At 33.2% G+C, this 18,802-nt stretch overlaps 1 protein-coding gene across 3 annotated transcripts in view; it reads left to right on the top strand.

Annotated features, from left to right (window-relative positions):
* LOC114102455 (ankyrin repeat domain-containing protein 26) overlaps window positions 1–18,802 on the top strand; it is a 117,792-nt gene that overhangs the window by 57,260 nt on the left and 41,730 nt on the right. For all 3 annotated transcript variants that reach the window (XM_071611307.1, XM_071611305.1, XM_071611306.1), the window contains 2 exons: window positions 9,627–9,810; window positions 10,815–10,952. In XM_071611307.1, coding sequence (XP_071467408.1) covers window positions 9,627–9,810; window positions 10,815–10,952 — 322 coding nt within the window. The remainder of the gene's footprint in view (window positions 1–9,626; window positions 9,811–10,814; window positions 10,953–18,802) is intronic.

The raw sequence follows: 18,802 nt of genomic DNA, 5'->3' as shown, positions 1-18,802 counted from the left end.
TTAGTCCAAAGCCTTCAGTTCAGACAATGGTAGAGGAAGGAGAAGACATATTGATTCAAGTAAAAGAGAAGGTCTCTCAAGTTAGTCAGACAGAGGAAAAGATTCAAGTAAAAGAGAAGGCCTCTCAAGCTAGTCAGACAGAGAAAGAAAGTGTAAAACAGAAAAAGCCATCAGGGGGAAAGTTACAACAGGAGACTGCTACTAACACCTTTCTATCACCAGAGGACATAAGTGTCCAACTAACAAGGCCACCTCCATATGCTGGGAGGTCCCCAACCCCCGCAGTTGATAGTTGGGATCCTGAGACAAGATCTCAAATATTAACATGCCCTGTATTTGAGGCAGGAGGGCAGCGATTTTACCAAGTTTTAAATTTCAAAACAGTGAAGCAGCTAAAAGAGGCTGTAACAACCTATGGTCCTCAAGCACCCTTCACTGTAAGCATGGTCGAATCCATTAACAACTTGAACATGACGCCAGCAGATTGGGCTAATATGTGTAAAGCTGTGCTAAATGGAGGACAATACCTGTTATGGAAGGTTGCCAATGAGGAATTTTGCAAGGAGACGGCTATGCGAAATGCCACAGTCTGGCTGGGCACAATCAGAAGCCACTTGTCAAAAGAAACTAACTTTATTTTTAGAACCAAACACGCCAAACAAAACAGCCTCTCAGGAAAAATCCTCAGAGCCTCAACTGCCACCACCGGCTTTCCACAAGCCTGTCTCTCCCCCCACAAGCTTCTTTCCACCTCCCACAATCCTCCTGCTCTTGAGGCCGATTGGCTGGGTCACGTGGGCAGAGCCAAAAAGTCCCCCAATGAGCAGCTCCGTGGTCTGAAAGGGCAGGGAAACAGTCCAATGAGCATCACCGCAGAGGAGCCAATCAGCTAGATGTTGCTGGGGCTGAGGAGCCAATCAGCTAGATGTTGCTGGGGCCGCTGTGAGCCAATCATCAGCTATCATTAGACCATGGAAACATGAAGATTTAAACACATATATTAAATTATGTAGAGACATTAATGAACAAGAGCAAGTCGTGGCAGCTGCAGTAAAACAGGCTTTAGATGCCAGAGACATTAATGAACTGCCAGCAAAAAGTTTAAAATATTCTTTGAATATCCAGCAATATAGTTGCATGAAGTTAGGACTAAGGTATTTTTGTCCCTGTCTATTCAGTGAATATACAATTACGAAGAAAAGCCATGAGAAAGAAAATCTCTGAATTCTTTTGGTTTTAATTGTTCAAGGGAACTCCAGGTGGAATTTATCTTACATTTGTCTAAATCCAAGAAGGATATTTTAAATCACAGAATGATTTCTAAATCATTGTCCAGTATAGCATGTTTCTGATCTCTCAATGTTTTCATCAGTATGCTTACAAAATATAAAATTGTTCTAAAAGCAAAAAGTAAAATATAAATACAAAGATACTTGTCAAATATTTCAAAGTAAAAAATGAATAACTTGGGCTTATTTAATTTGAGATTTTTATCTGCTAGTGGTTCTGAGCTGACTATATTTTATTTTCAGAATTGTTCAGGAGTGAAGATTTAAAATTTGCAATTGAAAATAAAAGATGTAGGACTGACTTATTTTAAATAAAAAAAATTGTAATTGTTGACTTACCTTCCAGGATATGCAAAGAAGAGAACTTCTTTAGTCTTGTGGAATATTAAATTCTTGAAAATAATAAATGACTTATCAACCATGAATACATCTTAACAATTATATGTATCTTCTTCTCTATCAGAGTTTTAATGGCAATATAGAAGGCTGCCATATAGAAACCTCACTATTTGGCAAATAAAATTTGGGTTTGGTTTGGGAGTTTTTTGGTTTGTTTTATAACAGTCCTAAACATTATATTGTTTTTTGTTTTTTGTGGGGTTTTTTTTTGAGATCTTACCACTTTCTAGTTTCTAGTTTTAGGTCTTATATTCATACAAATGATCCACTTCAAGTTCATTTTCTATAGGGTATGAGGTATGGATCCAAGTTCGTTTTGTGGAGGTATCCACTTCTTCCAACACCATGTATTCAAAAACCTATCCTTTCTCCACTGTACCATCATTGTGCCTTTGTCAAAAGTAATTTGGCTATTTGGATATTCATATTTATTTACTTACGTACTTTCCATTTTATTCCATTAATCTATTTGGCTCTCTTTATACCAATATCACAGTTTTCATTGCTATAGATTTATACTACTTGAAATCAACATTCCTATCCTTCATATTTTGTTCTTTTTTAGTTATTTTGGCTATTATAGATTCTTTGCATTTCCATGTGATTTTTTTTTCCTTCCTGGGGCTCAAACCTAGGGCCTTGTACATGCTAGGGAAGTACTCTACCACTGACCTACATCTTAGTACTCATATGAATTTTAGAATTAACTTGTCAAATAAAAAATAAATAAATAAAGAGCCTACTGGCCTTCTGGGAATTAGATTCAGGAGAATTAACATCTTAATCATGAATCTTTGAACTTCTGAACAAAGTGATTCCTCCTATCCAACTGTGGCCTATACACATTAATGATTCTCTATCTCCCCTCTTCCAAACCCTACACAGACTCTGGTAACCACTGTTCTATTCTTTATTTCTATGAGATCAACTTTTAGCATGGAAGTTACGTACAGGCTTCTCACTTTTATTCATTTCCTCAAAGTGTTTGATTTTCATTGATTTTTCTATATCTTCTATTTCCTCTTTTATTCATTTTATATTTGATGTTATAGCCCGTTTAGATTACTATAACAAGATATAGACTATGTACCTATTAAATAAGACAAATTTATTTGCCAAAGTTATGAAAGATGGGAAGTCCAAAGTCAAGATACTAGCAGATTTGGTGTCTGATGCAGATCTGCTTCCTAATTCATAGATGGCTACCCTCTTCCTGTACCTTCACATGGCAGAAGGAATGAACAAACTCTAGCATCTCTGTTTTTTGTGTGTTTTTATTAGTGCATTAAAGTTATACATAATATTGGGGGTACATAGCATGGTTTGGTCAATTTCATTACACCATTCCTCTCCTTTTACATCCCCCTTCACTCCTCATCAGATCTACCTTTCCTTTCCTCCAGTGATCTCACTTCTTTTTTCATGGAATTCCCTCCCTCCACCTTCACCCTTGTTGGTCAAGCTTCTGCATATGAGAGAAAACATTCAACCCTTGACTTTCTGAATCTGGCTTATTAAAGCTTTAGCATGATATTCTCAAGTTCCATCCACATACCATCAAATGTCATAATTTCATTCTTCTTTTTGGCTAGTAAAAATGCATTTTGACTATACACCACTTTTTCTTTATTCATTCATCTAATGTTGCACTACTGGGCTAGTTCTATAACTTGGCTGTTGTGAATTGTGCTGCCATAACTTGATATGCCTATATCAGTATAATATGCTAATTTTAATTCTTTAAGATAAATAGCAAAGATTAGGATAGCTGGGTCACATGGTGATTTCATCCCTAGTCTTGAGAAATCTCTGTATTGCTTTCCGGAGTAATTTGCAATCCCTCCAATAATATATGAGTGTACTATTTTCCCCACATCCTCACCAATATTTATTATTTCTGTTTCTGATAATTGCGATTCTGACTGGGGTAAGATGAAATCTCAATGTAGTTTTGATTTGCATTTCCCTGATTTCTAGTGACATTGAACATTTTTTTCATGTATTTGTTGGCCATTTTATTTCTTCTTTTGAGAAGTGTCTGTTTAGTACTTTTGCCCATTTACTAATTGAAGTATTTGGTTTGCAGGAGTGGAGTTTGAGTTCTTTATTTAGTCTGGATATCCCCTGATGGAGAAGCAGTTAGCAAAGATTTTATCCCATTCTGTAAACTCTTATCTTCACAACTTTTGTTTCTATTGCTGTGGGGAAGCTTTTGTTTTGTTTGTTTGTTTTCTTCTAATTAGTTATACATGACAGCAGAATTAATTTCAACTCATTGGACACAAATGGAGCATAATTTCTCATTTCTCTGGCTGTACATGATACAGAGTCACACCATTCATGCAATCATACATGTACATAGGGTAATAATGTCTGTCTCATTCCATCATGCTTCCCACCCCCAAACCCCCTCCCCACCCCTCACTTCTTTCTGCCCAGTCCAGAGTTCCTCCATTCTTCCCTAGCTCCCACCCCATTATGGATTAGCATCTGCATATCAGAGAAAACATTTGGCCTTTGGGTTTTTAGAATTGGCTTATTTCGCTTAGCCTGATATTTGTGGAGAATCTTTTTAATTTGACGTCAACCCACTTATTGAGTCTTGGTTTTATTTCTTGTGCTTTACGAGTTTTTAATAAGGAAGTTGATGCCTATGTCATTATGTTGGAGTGTTGAGCCTATGTTTTATTCTAGCAGGTTCAAAGTTTCTGATCTAATATCTAGGTCCTTGATCTACGTTGAGTTGACTTTTGTATAAGATGAGAAATAGGGATCTGCTTTCATTCTACATGTGGATATTTATTTTTCCTAGCACCATTTGTTAAAAAGACTCTTTTCTCCAAAGTCTGTTTTTTACACCTTTGTCTGAGTATCAGATGACTATATCTATGTGGATTTATCTCTGTGTCTTCCATTCTATTCCATTTGATTTCATGTCTATGTAGATGCCGTGCTGTATTTGTTACTAAGACTCTGTACCATAACTTGAATCTGATATCATAATGCCACCAGTATTGTTCTTCTTGCTTAAGATTGCTTTGGCTATTCTGGGTCTCTTACTCTTCCACATGAATTTTAGAAGTAATTTTTCTAGTTCTATGACAAATGTCATTGGTACATTGATGGGGATTGCATTGAATCTGTCTTAAGCATTTGCTAACATGGCCATTTTGACAATATTAATTCTGCCTATCCAAGAACGTGGGCAGTCTTTTCATCTTCTAAGCACTTTTTCAGTTTCTGTCATCAATGTTACATACTTTTCTTTATTTTTTTAAATGACACTTAGATTATTCCTGTAGACACATTTTCTAAGTAAAGTTCTGATTTGGGGCTTGTCGCATTGAAACTAGTTGATATAAAAGGATAACAAAAACAAAAACAATTCTATTGAAATTAACAAATAATATACTCAACTAATTTATGCAATCTGAAAGGACTTATAGATCCCAGGGAGGAAAGTAGGTTATTGGATGGGTAGTCAAAGGTTTATTTCTCATCTATTTATATAGTTTTTCATTGTAGAAATTTTTTACTTAATTTGTTAGATTTATTCCCTTTTTTTTTTCTTTTTGTTTTCTTTTTTTGAAGCTATTGTAACTGGAATAGGTTTCCTAATTTTTTTCTCAGTTGATTCATTATTGAAGTATAGGAAAGTGATTGAATTGTGTAAGTTAATCTTGTATCCTGCTACTTTATTAACTTGTTTATCAGTTCTAGAAATTTTCTAGTGGAATATTTTGGATCTGTTAGATATAGGATCATGTCCTCTACAAACAGAGATAATTTCACTTCTTGTTTTTCCTATTTGTATCCCTTTAATTTCCTTCTCTTGCCTGATTTCTCTGGCTAGAGTTTCAAGGACTCTGTTTAATAGAAATGGTGAAAGTGGGTATTCCTTGTTCCTGATTTTTGAGGAAATGCTTTCAGTTTATCTCCATTTAGTATGATGTTGGCCTTCAGTTCATTGTAGTCTTTATAATGTTGAGGTAAGTTCCTCCTATCCCTAATTTCTCCAATATTTTTAATATGAATGGGTGCTAAATTTTGTCAAATACGTTTTCTGCATCTGTTGAGATGATTGTGTGATTCTTGTCCTTAACATTTATTTATTTGTGTATGTGGACCCAACCTTGCATCCCTGGCATAAAACCTATTTGATGGAATAGTGGAATAGGTGAAGTGTGTTTTTGAATGCAGTTTGTTTCATATAATGAATTTGGAAGTGTTCGCTTTCTTTTTATTTGTGGAATAATTTGAGGAGGATTGGCATTCTTCTTTAAAGGTCTTGTAGAACTCAGCCTTAAGGCTTTAAAGCCCTAGAAAAAGAAAAGTAAACTAATTCCAAAATCAGTAGAAGACAGAAAATAATTAATATTAGAGCCAAAATTAATTAAATTCAGAATTTAAAAAATGCAAAGGATCAATGCAACAGAATTGGTTCTTAGGAAAGATAAAAACGATTGATAAGCCCTTACCCAAACTAGCCAAAAGAAAGAAAGGGATGAATTAACAAATTAGAGATGATAAAGGAGGTAGGTATCATCACAAATTCCAATAACCTGGAAAATCTCAAAAATATTGGCATATATCTAGACACATATGACCTACCCAAGTTGAACATTGAAGATATAGAAATTCTACACCAATGTCGAGCAATTAGATTGAAGTAGCAATTAAAAGCCTTCCAACAAAGAAAAGCCCAGGACAAGCTTTCTTTCTTTTTTTTTTTTTCCTCCACATTGCAATGAATGCTGCAAGGAACACTTTATATAAATCATTTTCTATAGTTGTTGTTCAATAGAGAATTATTTGGTTAAAATATAAAAACTTTTGAAAAGGTCTTTGATCAATATTTCTTAATAATTCTAAAGAAACTTTATATCATTAATTCCTTCAACAGAGTATGAAATGGCCATTATTCTTGATACAGAAAAAAATCTTTAAAAATGCACATTTTTTTTTAATTGTGATGGTGGTTCTGGGGTTGAATTCAGGCCTTGCATATGATAAGCAAGCATTCTGCTACTGAGCTAGAACCTCAGCTTCAGTTTTATTTATTTATTTTTTATGACACATGCATTTTATTATTTATTTAGATGTGTAAACTCTTGCACCAAGTTTTTACAAGCTGGTGAACACTGACAAATTATTTCTCCACAGAACTGTAACCACACATTCCAGACAATATAAATATATGGTTGAACTAACATTAATATATATCACAAAGTTATTAATTACTTAATAAAACAAAATTATCAAGTATCCAAATATTAAGTGACACAGTTCAAAAGGCATATAAAATATTAACTGTCTGCCCAATTCATTATCAGAAATGTACTTTGATTGATTGATTGATTGATTGATTGATTTTTGCAAAAGGTTAGGAAGAAAAAATACACTTCAAACAAAAAAATTGGTACAGAATTTCTGATAATTATGAAAAACTTCTTTCCTTCCTTCCTTCCTTACAAGAATTTCAGAAATTTTATGATTAAGAATTGTTTTAGCTACAATAACAGAGTATCTCTACCTTTTTAAAAATATTTACTAAAAAGCATATATTCTACAGATTCTGCACAAGACAAAGGCAACATTTTACTAAAAATATTTAATAGCCTTCTCTCCCATTTTTTTTTCAGACCCTTCCTGTTAAGTTGCACCTCCAAGTGTAAACATTAAATTAACTGTAAGGCTTTTTTTTTTGTTTGGTCTGGAGATATTAAAGACATGTGTTTCTGGAACAACTTAGGTTTTCAAAATGGAGGTTTTCCATAAAAGCAAAATTTAAGACATACAAAAAGATATTAAATAATTGCCATAAGACTTGATAAAAATTAAACAAACAAACAAAAAAATGCAGTGATTAAAAGCAAACCTTATGTATACCAATATGAATTTGGGAGATATAAACATAAAGTGAACAGGCAAATAACCTTACAGTGTTTGAAATGACTGAAGGAATAAATCACATAAAGTCTAGGGTGTGCTTAGTTCCTGGAATTTTGTTGGGGTTTTTTTTGTTTTTTTTTTTTTTGTTTGTTTGTTTGTTTTTTGTTGTTGTTTTTTTTTTTTTTTAGTTTTAGTTTTCGGTGGACACAACATCTTTATTTTATTTTTATGTGGTGCTGAGGATCAAACCCAGTGCCCCGCACATGCCAGGCAAGCGCATTACTGCTTGAGCCACACCACCCCGGAATTTTGTTTTTTATGATTCTAAAAATACACAAGTATTGTGCTGGGCATTTTGGCACCTTATCTTTCTAAACTTCTTATATAAGATTTGGCATAGAAGTAGATTTAAAGACATTAACTCAATACCGCATGATTTCAGGAAAAATCAACTGGCACAATGATAAGCACATTTTAAATTGTGAACAGCAAGAATCTTTTGCTAAGTGTCCAAATAGGTTGATCATAACTCAAACATAGAGGCTGAAATCCTGTTAAGCTTGTGGCCTGGTAAAACTGCTTTCTAATAAAACAGTTATGGAAGCTTCATCAGATTTATTCACCACACCAACATATTGGCTAATATGGACAACAAATTAGGCCCCATCCTAAGTTTCACTTTTAAGGCAATAGCCTAAGTTTTATTGAATACAACAGGTGTCTGACTATTGGAGTCTTTGGCGCTCAGACACATTTTAGGACAAATGTTGCTTGCTGTTAAAAGCTCCATGCTGCTTTTGTCTTATGAATTGTACTGCATCTTTATATTTTATTCCACCTTCAATTAATGCTAGCACAACAAGCACTGGAGCTCTCCCAAGGCCTGCAACACAGTAAATAGGTTCTTCATGAAACTTAAGTTTTACAAGATTAAACCAGTCATCGACAATTTGGACCAGTCGTGCACCATCATCAAAAGGCCAATCAAGAATATGGATACCTTCTTTCTCCGCAAGAGTAGTGTCATAGGTTGCTTCAAATACTCTTAGTATTATGGAAACACCAAACTTAAGTTCCTCTATAAATTTGCTTAAGGTTGGGAGAGTAATGGGAAATGAAATGAACCTTCTAACAAGAGTCATCAAATCTTCACTCCAGTAATATTGAGGCAATAGAAGGGAAGTGCACCAAGGTTTACCCCCTCCAGGTCAGAACTCTTGTAAAGTGCTCTGTGGACTTCAATTTAATACTTCTATGCCAGGTTAAATACTCTTATGGGGGGACTTCTTTGTGAAGTAGTATGGATTTCTTTAGTTCACTTGTCGGCATAAAGGTCCTACTGTGCCTAGCAATAATCTCCACTGCCCTTCAGAAACTCCATACATGTGTGACCAAGAACATTGCTCTCTATATTAGATTATGTACTAGATCCTATCTTGTTCCAAAGGAGAATTTTAATTTGCTTATAAAAATAATAATAATTAAGGTAAGTTGAAAGTAATACAACAAAGAAATATAAAAAGGTAATAACAGACATTGGGCTCCTTAGCCTAGTCTTGGTTTATAGTGATGTGCAAATTTATGTTGTGTGAATACATCTGAAGGTACTGTCTTACACTGTAAATCATTTTTAGGGACACTGGTAAAGTTTCATGAAGATAAAAATTTATTTCTGGTGAATTTATAAACTTGTTTATAAATAATTTTTTTCAAACTTAATTAACTTTAAATTATTATTTTTTAATTGAGGAGGAATTACTATGTTGTTAAAAAGATAATTTGAGTATATAACTTTACAGCAAAATTAGTACTAAAAGAAATTTATCAATTAAGAGAATGTTCTTTTATTATTAGTTTTCAAGTGTATATGTCCTTTGGAGTCGACTGAAGTGAAAAATCAAAAACATGAGAATTAGAAATGAAAAATGTTCAAAAATATAGTAATTTTATTTGGATAATAAATCACTGTATGTAGAATAAGACCACAAAATGAACTTTTAATTTTTTAACAAAATACATTTTAAAATAAAGTATACTAAACTGTAGATTTGCCTTAAAAGAAGAAAAGGAAAAGAGAAGAAATGCTGATAACGCTTATGAAAAAATTAAACAACACTTAAGAAAGAAAGAAGAGCAATATAATAAAGAAGTTGAAGTGAAACAACAACTTGAAATCTCTCTCAGGACACTAGAGGTGGAGTTAAAGACTGTAAAAATTAATTTGAATCAGGTAAATCTATCTTTGGTAAAATTTTCATATTAATCATCAATATTACTTATATCCCTTTGATATATAGTGTGTCACCTAATGACAAGGATGTGACCTGAGAAATGTGTTATTTGGCAATTTCATTGTAATGCAAAGATCATAGCATATGCTTACATGAACTTAAGATATCTAGACAATATAATCTTCAAAGACCATCATTATATAAGTGGTCTTTTGTGGACTAGAGCAATGTTAGTTGGCATATGACTATTGTTTATGTTTAAAACAATATGTTATTTTACCCTAAAAATAAATTATGATTCTTATAACTAAAATTATGCATTGTGAATCTTGGCTTCTAATAGATGTTCACTATATGTTTTCTGAATGAAGGAATGAAAAGTAAATGATTTTAATTACTAACAAAAATTGTAAATGCAGCATTTTTATGTTAAAATCCAAAAATACAAATTAAATAGCTTTGAAACTATTGTGAAACTAATTAAATGTTTTATAAAAATGTTTACTTCATGATATTGTTTCTATATATTGTTAAGAACTGGTTATATTCTTTGACAAATTTAATTTTAATCCCAACAGCTCAGGAGGCTAAGGCAGGAGGATCACAAGTTCAAAGTCAGCCTCAACAACTTAGCAAGGCACTAAGCAATTTAGTGAGACCCTGTCTCAAAACCTAAACAAACAAACAAACAAACAAAAAATATATATATATATATATATATATATATATATATATATATATATATATATATATATGGACTGGTGATGGGGCTTAGTGGTTAAGTGCCTCTGAGTACCAAGAAAAAAAATCTCTAATACCAAGAAAAAAAAAAAGCACAAAATTAAGTAATTCATATGACTTTAATAGACTACTTCCTTTTTATAGTTGTGTGTGTGTGTGTGTGTGTGTGTGTGTGTTTAATTTTGTGGATTGTGCTTTTAGTTAAGCTTTTAGAATTTCCCCAGTGTAACAAAACCAAAAACTTAATGAAATGTATCTCTAGGTTTTAGAGGACCGAAATGACCTCCAGAGGCAGCTTACTCAAGAACAGAATGCTAGAATATTACAAGATGGGATTCTGGCAAATCATCTTTGCAAACAAAAGGAAATAGAAATGGCGCAAATGAAAATGAGTTCAGAGGTATTTTCCTTAGTCATTGCCAATTCGTGTGTGTATTTTGTATGTCTTCATATTTTAAAAAACAACATATGCATTTTGGAATGTATAGCCAATTCTTTATTTATTTTAACATGGTTTTTTATATACATAGTTATATATTTTGGAGTGGTGTGGCATTTGGGACTCACTGAATAAATTAATGTTCTTAATTCAACTTCATTTGTCTGTAGTAGTTCAATAGAGATTTTCACAGTGGCCTCATTCAAAGAAAAGACTTTAATATTTTCTCTAGGAATTGATGATTTCACCATCTCAAAACCCTTTGTAGTAGCAATGGATGTTCTTTCTAGGTGTTTGCAGTGATTTCACCCCCTCGATATGAGGTTGTTTGTAACATCTACTACAAGAAAGAAAAGTATCGAAGCAGAGACCTATTTTGGATGTCATTTCCTCAAGCAACCTCTTATTTCAGTAAAAAGAGCTTTTGAAAACAATGGTATACCATAATATATACTTAGTGATATTTTTTGTTAAAAGTATTTTGTTTCTAGTGAAATAGGTATTTGTATTTTCCTCATTTGTATTAGTTTCTAAAACACCATGAAGAAGAAAGAAAGGTTACTACACCAGCAAGTAATATCAATATTGTCTAAGAACAGCCCCATAAATTTCACCTTATTTTCCACAGCATTTTGAATTACAGGACTTTTTTTATATTTATATATTTGCAATACAGAAACAACTGATTTGGTAGAATACTAGAAGTAGATTCAGAAAATATGGGGAAAATCCTGTGGCGTGCTTACATTTTTAACCTGTCTTGCAGAATTGTGATGATTGAGTTCAATGATATATGTAGAAGTGCTTATTATAATGTATACATTTATCAACAACTATAATTCTTATAAATGACTATTAAAATGTTGGAGTATTATGTAATATTTTCAGGAAAAAGGAATCTAAAATCATTGGAAAATTTTATCTGTCCAAACATATGTAGAGCTAAGGCTTTTATTATGCTGTATACATTAGATATCAGAGTATAAACCTAACTTTTTTAAAGTGATGAAATTTCTTTTTTTAATTAATGCATTATAGTTATACATAATCATGGATTTCATTTTGACATATCCATAAATGCATATACCATAATTTGCTCTATTTCAATTCCCAGTACTACTTCCTTCATTCCTGTCCTTTCTCCTCCTGATGTCTTTCGAGACTCTCCTCTATTGATCTTCCTTCAATTAATTAATTTTTTAATTGGTGCCTCATAGTTATATATGAAAGTGGAATTTATTATGATATATTCATTACATGCACATTTCATAGTTTGGTCAGTTTCATTCTATAGTTCTTCCCTTTCCCATCCCTCCTCCCTCTCCCTGAATCTCTTTCTTCTACTCTGCTGTTCTTTCTTCTATTTTTGTGAGATCTTTTTTTTCCCCCTAATTCTTTATTTCTTTCTAGTTTCCACATGTGAGAAAAAGTTTATTTCATTTAGTATGATGTTCTCCATTTCCATCAATTTATTAGAAAATGACATAATTCATTTTTGGTTTTGGATGAGCAAAAATTTTATATATACCAGACATTTATCCATTTGTCTATTGAGGGACACTTAGGATGGTTCTATAACTTGCTCTTGTGAATTGTGCTCCTGCTATAAATATTTTTATGCATTTGTCACTATAATATGCTGATTTTAGTTCTTAGGTACCAAGGAGTGGGATAGTTAGGTCATATGGTGGGTCCATTCCTAGGCTTTTGGGGAATCTTCATACTGCTTTCCAGAGTGTTTGTACTAATTTGCAGTCCCACCAACAAATACGTGAGTGAAACTTTTCCCCCATGTCCTCACCCAGCAATTATTATTTGTATTCTTGATGACTGTCATTCTAACTATAATGAGATGAAATCTTAGTGTAGTTTTGATTTGCATTTTTCTGATTACTAAGGGTGTTCAACATTTTTGCATATATTTGTTAGTCATTTGCAAATTCATTTGCCCATTATTTGATAGAGCTATTTTTTTTTTCATGGTAAGGTTTTTGAGTTTTTTATATATTCTGCATATTGATTTTCTGTCAGAAGAGTAACTGGCAAAGATCTTCTCCCATTCAATAGACTCTCATTTCACACTCTTGTTTCCTGCGCCGAAGCTTTTTAATTTGAAGCTATCCCCCTTAATTGATTCCTGGTTTTATTTCTTAAGCTTTAGCAGTCTTATAAAGGAAGTCATTGCCTGCATTAGTGTGTTGGAGTATTGGCCCTTTTTTTATTCTAGCAGCTGTGGTGTCTCTGATCTATTTCCTAGGTCTTTGATCCACTTTGAGTTGATTTTTATGCAAGGTGAACAGACAGGAATCTAGTTTCATTTTCCTACAATGGCTAGCCAGTTTTTCCAGCACCATTTGATAAAAAAAAGTTCTTTTCTCCAATGTATGTTTTTGGCACTTGTATTCGGGACAGATGACTAGCTATATGGATTTTTTTTCTTGATCTCTTCCACTCTATTCCATTGATCTCCATGTCTTTTTATACTAGTACTATGCTGTTTTTGTTACTATAGCTCTATTGTATAATTTGAGAACAGGTATCATAAAGCCACCAGCATCACTCTTCTTGCTCAGTATTGCTTTGCTACTCTGAGTCTGTTTTTCCTACAGTGAATTTAAAATATTTTTCTAGTTTTGTGAAAAATGCCATTTGTTATTTTGATGGAGATTACATTGAATCTGTATATCAAAATGTAGCCATTTTGACAGTATTAATTCTACCTATCTAATAATATGGGAGGTCTTTCCATCTTCTGCAGCTGTGGTGTCTCTGGTCTATTTCCTAGGTCTTTGATCCACTTTGAGTTGATTTTTGTGCAGGTTAAAGAAACATCTTCTGAGGTCTTCTTCAGCTTCTTTTTTCAGTGTTCTGTAATTTTCATTGTAGAAGTCTTTCACCTCCTTGGTTAGGTGTATTCACAGGTTGATTTTTTTGTTTTGAGTTTGATTTGGTTTGATCTGGGTTTTAAAGCTATTGTGAATGGAATTATTTTTCTCATTTTTTCTCAGCAGATTCACTATTAAAGTATAGGAAAGCTGTTGATTTTTTAAACATTGATCTAGTATCTTGCTACTTTGCTGAATTTATTTATCAGTCTTCTGATGGAATTTTATTTTGTGGGGGGAATCTTCTAGATATAGGATCATGTCATTGGGAAACAGAGATAATGTAATATTTTTTTCTATTTATATTTCTTTAATTTCCTTCTCTTGCCTGACTTATCTGGCTAATTTCAAGAACACACTGAATAGGAGTAATGAGAACAGGCAACAATGTCTTATTCTTGATTTTAGAAAAAAATGCTGTTCAGTTTTTCTCCATTCAGTATGATATTTCCTATGGGTTTATCATATGAAGCCTTTATGATATTGAGATAAGTTCCTCTATCCCTAGTTTCTTCAGTATTTTTCCCATAAATGGGTGCTGAATTTTGTCAGAGGCTTTTTCTGCATCTCTTCAGATGATGTGATTTTTGTCCTTAATTGTATTTATGTGGTGAATTATATTTATTGATTTGTATATGTTGAATCAACCTTGTGTCCCTGGGTTGAAACCATTTTGATCATGGTGTACCATCTTCTTAATGTGTTTTTGAATGTAAATGGCTAATATTGTATTAAGGATTTTTGAATCTGTGATCATCAGAGTTATTGTTCTGTAGTTTTCTTTCCTTAGTGTGTCATTATTTAGTTTGAATATCATGTGATAATGACTTCATAGAATAAATTTGGTAGTGTTCTTTTTCTATTTCATGGAATAATTTGAGGAGAATTGGCATTAATTCTTCTTTACTAGACTCACCTGAGAAACCCTCTGGTGCTGGGCTTTCCTCTTTTGGAAGGTTTTCAACTACTGCTTCAGTTTATTCCTTGATATCCATCTGTTTAGGTTTTCTATATCCTCTTGGTTCAATTTGAGTGGATCATATGTGATGAAAATTTAGTCAATATCAAAATAGTTCCTAATGATCCTCTGTATTTCAAAAATATTTCTAGTGATATGTACTTTTCATCTCTACACTTTTGATTTGGTTCTTATGTGACTAAGGGTTTATCAATCTTGTTTATTTTTTTAAAGAACCAACTCTGCTAGATACAGTGGTGCATGCCTGTAATCCCAACAATTTGAGAGGCCAGAGGAGGGTTGTATTAGGCCAGCCTCACAACTTAGTGAGCCCTGTCTCTAAATAAATAAATTAAAAAGGCTAGGGATTAAAGTGCTCATGAGTTCCATCCCCAGTTTTAAAAAATAAATAAATAAACAGCTCTTTATTGTATTGATCCTTTGTATTTTTTTATTCTTGATTTTGTTAATTTTGGCTCTGATCTTCATTATTTCCTGTCTTGCTCTGGAAAATAATGGAATTAGTCTGTTCTTACTTTTCTAGGACCTTGAGATGTAACATTAGATTATTTATTTGGAATCTTTCTGTATTTGTTTTTATGTAATCACTCCATATTGTAAACTTTCCTCCAGAACTGCCTTCATACTCTCAGAGATTTTAATTTTATAACTCTCTTCACATTTGTTTTTCAGATTTTTTTTATTTCTCCCCTGATTTCTTCTAAGACCCATTCATCATTCAGAAGTATATTAGTATCCATGTGTTTAAGTGGTTTCTGTTTTTTATCTTGTGGATTCCTAGCTTTATTCCATTCTGATCTGATAAAATGCAAAAAAAAAAAATTATCTTTTTCCTTTTTTAATTTTATTTTCTTGTATTTTCTAAGACTTGCTTTGTTTTCTAAAATATGGACTATTTTGGAGAAGGTTTCATGTATAGCTGAGAAGAAAATGAATTCTGTTTTGGATTGATGAAATATTATATAGATGTCTGTTGGGTCCATTTGATTAGCATTATTTTTTAGGTCTGAAAAGCCATTACATACTTTGTGTGAGGGTGACCTATCTCTTGGTGAGAGAATTGTGTTGAAATCATCTAGTTCTATTGTTTTGAAGTCTATTTGAGGTGTTTTTTTTTTAATCAAATAGTGTTTACCTAAGTAGATGCATTGATATTTGTGACATACATATTTCCAATCATTCTATCATGTTGTTGGATAGTTCCCTTAACCAGCATAAAGCAACCTTGTTTACTTCTTTGAATTAATTTTGGCTCAAAGTCTACTTTATCCATGTCACATCTGCTTATCTTCAGTTTCTATTTGCATGGCAGATCTTTTTTCATCCTTTCACCTTCAGCCTGTAAATTTCTTTGCCTGTAAAGTGAGTTCTGAAACAATACATGGTTGGATCTTAGTTTTTTTAGTTATTAATCCTCTGTGCCACTCTGTGTCTTTTTGATTTGAGACTTGAGAACATTTACATTCCGTGTCATTAAAGGAAGATAATTTTTATTTCCAGCCATTTTGATTTTTTGTTTTGTTTTTTTTTGCAGTTCTGGAAATCAGACTCAGGGACTACCACATGCTAGACAAGCATTTTGCATTTGATTTACTTCTATTTAATTCAGACTTGTTACCTTTTACTTGGGTATTCTTTTATTAAGATTCAACCATTTGTTGTCTTCAATTTTTTTTTTTTTTTTTTTGCTTATTCTACATTATTTTTCATCATGCTGTTTAGTACTCATGAATTCTTTTCGTTTCTACTTCTCTTGGAAGGGCTTTATTTTACCACAATTCTGAAAAAATAGCATTGCTGAATATAGCAATAATTCACAATGATTCACAACTTTAAGCCCTCCTTGCTTTGAGAGTCTGGGCTGAGAAATTACAGAAAGTCTGCTTTGCTTAACTTTAAATGTTTTAATCTATCTTGAGGATCTTTTTTTGATCTTGTCTATTTCTAATTCTAGGCATAGTGTATTTGAATTTCCATCTCACATTCAAGTGTGGAAATTTTTTCTGATATTATTTATCTGACATTAAAGGTTAAGCATTCCTTTAGTTTGTGTTTTATTTCCTTCTTCTAAGCCAATGTCTTTTAGATTTGGCCTCTTAATATTATCCCAGATTTCTTGGATATTCTGGTCATGTTCTCTGTCTGTCATCTTCTCTTTATTACTGTATTTTTAAGTTTCTATACCTTGTCTTTGAGGACTGAATATCTGTCTTCTATGAGTTGTAATCTATTGGTAATGCTTTCAACTGAATTTATTTTGATATATTGAGTTTTTCATTTTCAGGATTTCTGATTGGTTCTTTTTCAGAATATCTATTCATGAAATGTTCCTTCACTTCCTATATTTCTCTTTTAGCTCATTCCTTAGTCTTCTTTTAGTTCATGATTATTTTTAACCATGAACGTCTGAATTCCGTATGACATTTCCTCCAAGGTAGTTATCAATGAAATCAGTGGTATCAATGAGATCAGTTATTGAAGTGTTGCGGGCTATTTGGGTGACTTCTTCCCTTGCTTTTTCGTATTGTTTATATTTCTACCCATCTGCTGAGGTGATTTTCTCTTCTACTTTTGTGCAAGAGACTATATTTAGCGAGCTTCCTTCCCAAGAGCCTTAGGCTGGGTGAATATCTAAGTGTCAATACTCCCACTCAATGTATACCCACTGTTACGCCTAATACCCAGCACCATTTTGAGAGAATATACTAAACCCTATTACTTGCAACTACTTTAGAACAAAGCCATGCATTAATAAACTTTAGGGGGGAAAAGCTTACTGAAAATGTTTTCCATAACTCCCCTAACCCAACTATAAAACTGGAGTTATAAATATTCTTGAATAGGTTGAGAAATCACTTATTAAAAACAGGAAAATTAGAACTACACTGAATAAGGGTTTGAAGAGTAAAGAGAAAGCAGACAAAGAAAAATTGAGAAATCAATACAAACTAAATAAGATAAAAGGAAGAAAATAGGAAAAAAGGTTAAGACAGGAGTAAATGATGCAATAGTGGAAAGAGAGACTTAAAAAGAGCAAGTGTAAATCTGAGCTAAGAGATGAAAGATAGGATGATTCAGTTTATGCTTTAAAACATTAGAAGAAATATAATCCATTGACTTGAGGACTGAAATATTGAATAATAAAGGAACAGCTATTAATTCAATATGAAAAGTATTATCTGTAAAATCAAAACTAATGTTAGAGCTACATTTCATGACAAGCTATTTGAGGTAGAGAGATGTCTTGTTGAGTCTTCCTGATGGGGATTTATAATGGGTCCTTTAGAAGATGCCCACCAATCCTTGACTTTACCTCTACAGTTCCCTGTGTGTAGAGGTAGTGATCACACCAGCTCATCTCTGATACAATTTTAGGAGGCCACCTCAGATCTTGTTGTGTCCAGGCACCACCTGGCTTTCTGGTGGATCAGAAGAGATGATCCCCAATTGCAACTTCGCAGCTGGGTCACACTGTTAGGGGGTACAATTTTGTTTGCCCTCACAAAGAAAAGCTGCATGTATCCAACACTGTCCTATCTGGTATGGAATCCCCTGTGTATACTTTGGAGTGTTCCGGGTGTGGCCATCTAAAGTGGAGGTATTTTGGTTGAAGTGATGCTAAATGGCACATGGGAAGTTCAGGGCTGCTGCACCCTATGGAGTGTGCAGGTTTACTGATCAGTGGACTTGTATCTGGTACACTGGCAGTGGCTGGTGTCTGGGGTGGATGCTCCTCTGTAAGCTCCTTTGTGGGGTGACTGCATTTCATATATGAGGTTCTCCCCTGGCATCTTAGGGTTATCCTCAGGAAATGCCTTCTGTGTTTTGGTGTGTGTCAACAAGAATTATGTCAACTGACAGTTCTGGAACTTGTAGCTCTAGACCCTCTAATTGGTGCACAGGAGCCAATTTCCTGGTTGTTACAGTTCGTACACCAACTGCTGATG

This window comes from Marmota flaviventris, chromosome 4 (genome assembly GCF_047511675.1).
Source record: "Marmota flaviventris isolate mMarFla1 chromosome 4, mMarFla1.hap1, whole genome shotgun sequence".
In the NCBI taxonomy this organism is placed as follows: domain Eukaryota; kingdom Metazoa; phylum Chordata; class Mammalia; order Rodentia; family Sciuridae; genus Marmota; species Marmota flaviventris.
This window is presented reverse-complemented; position numbering and strand designations above follow the sequence as displayed.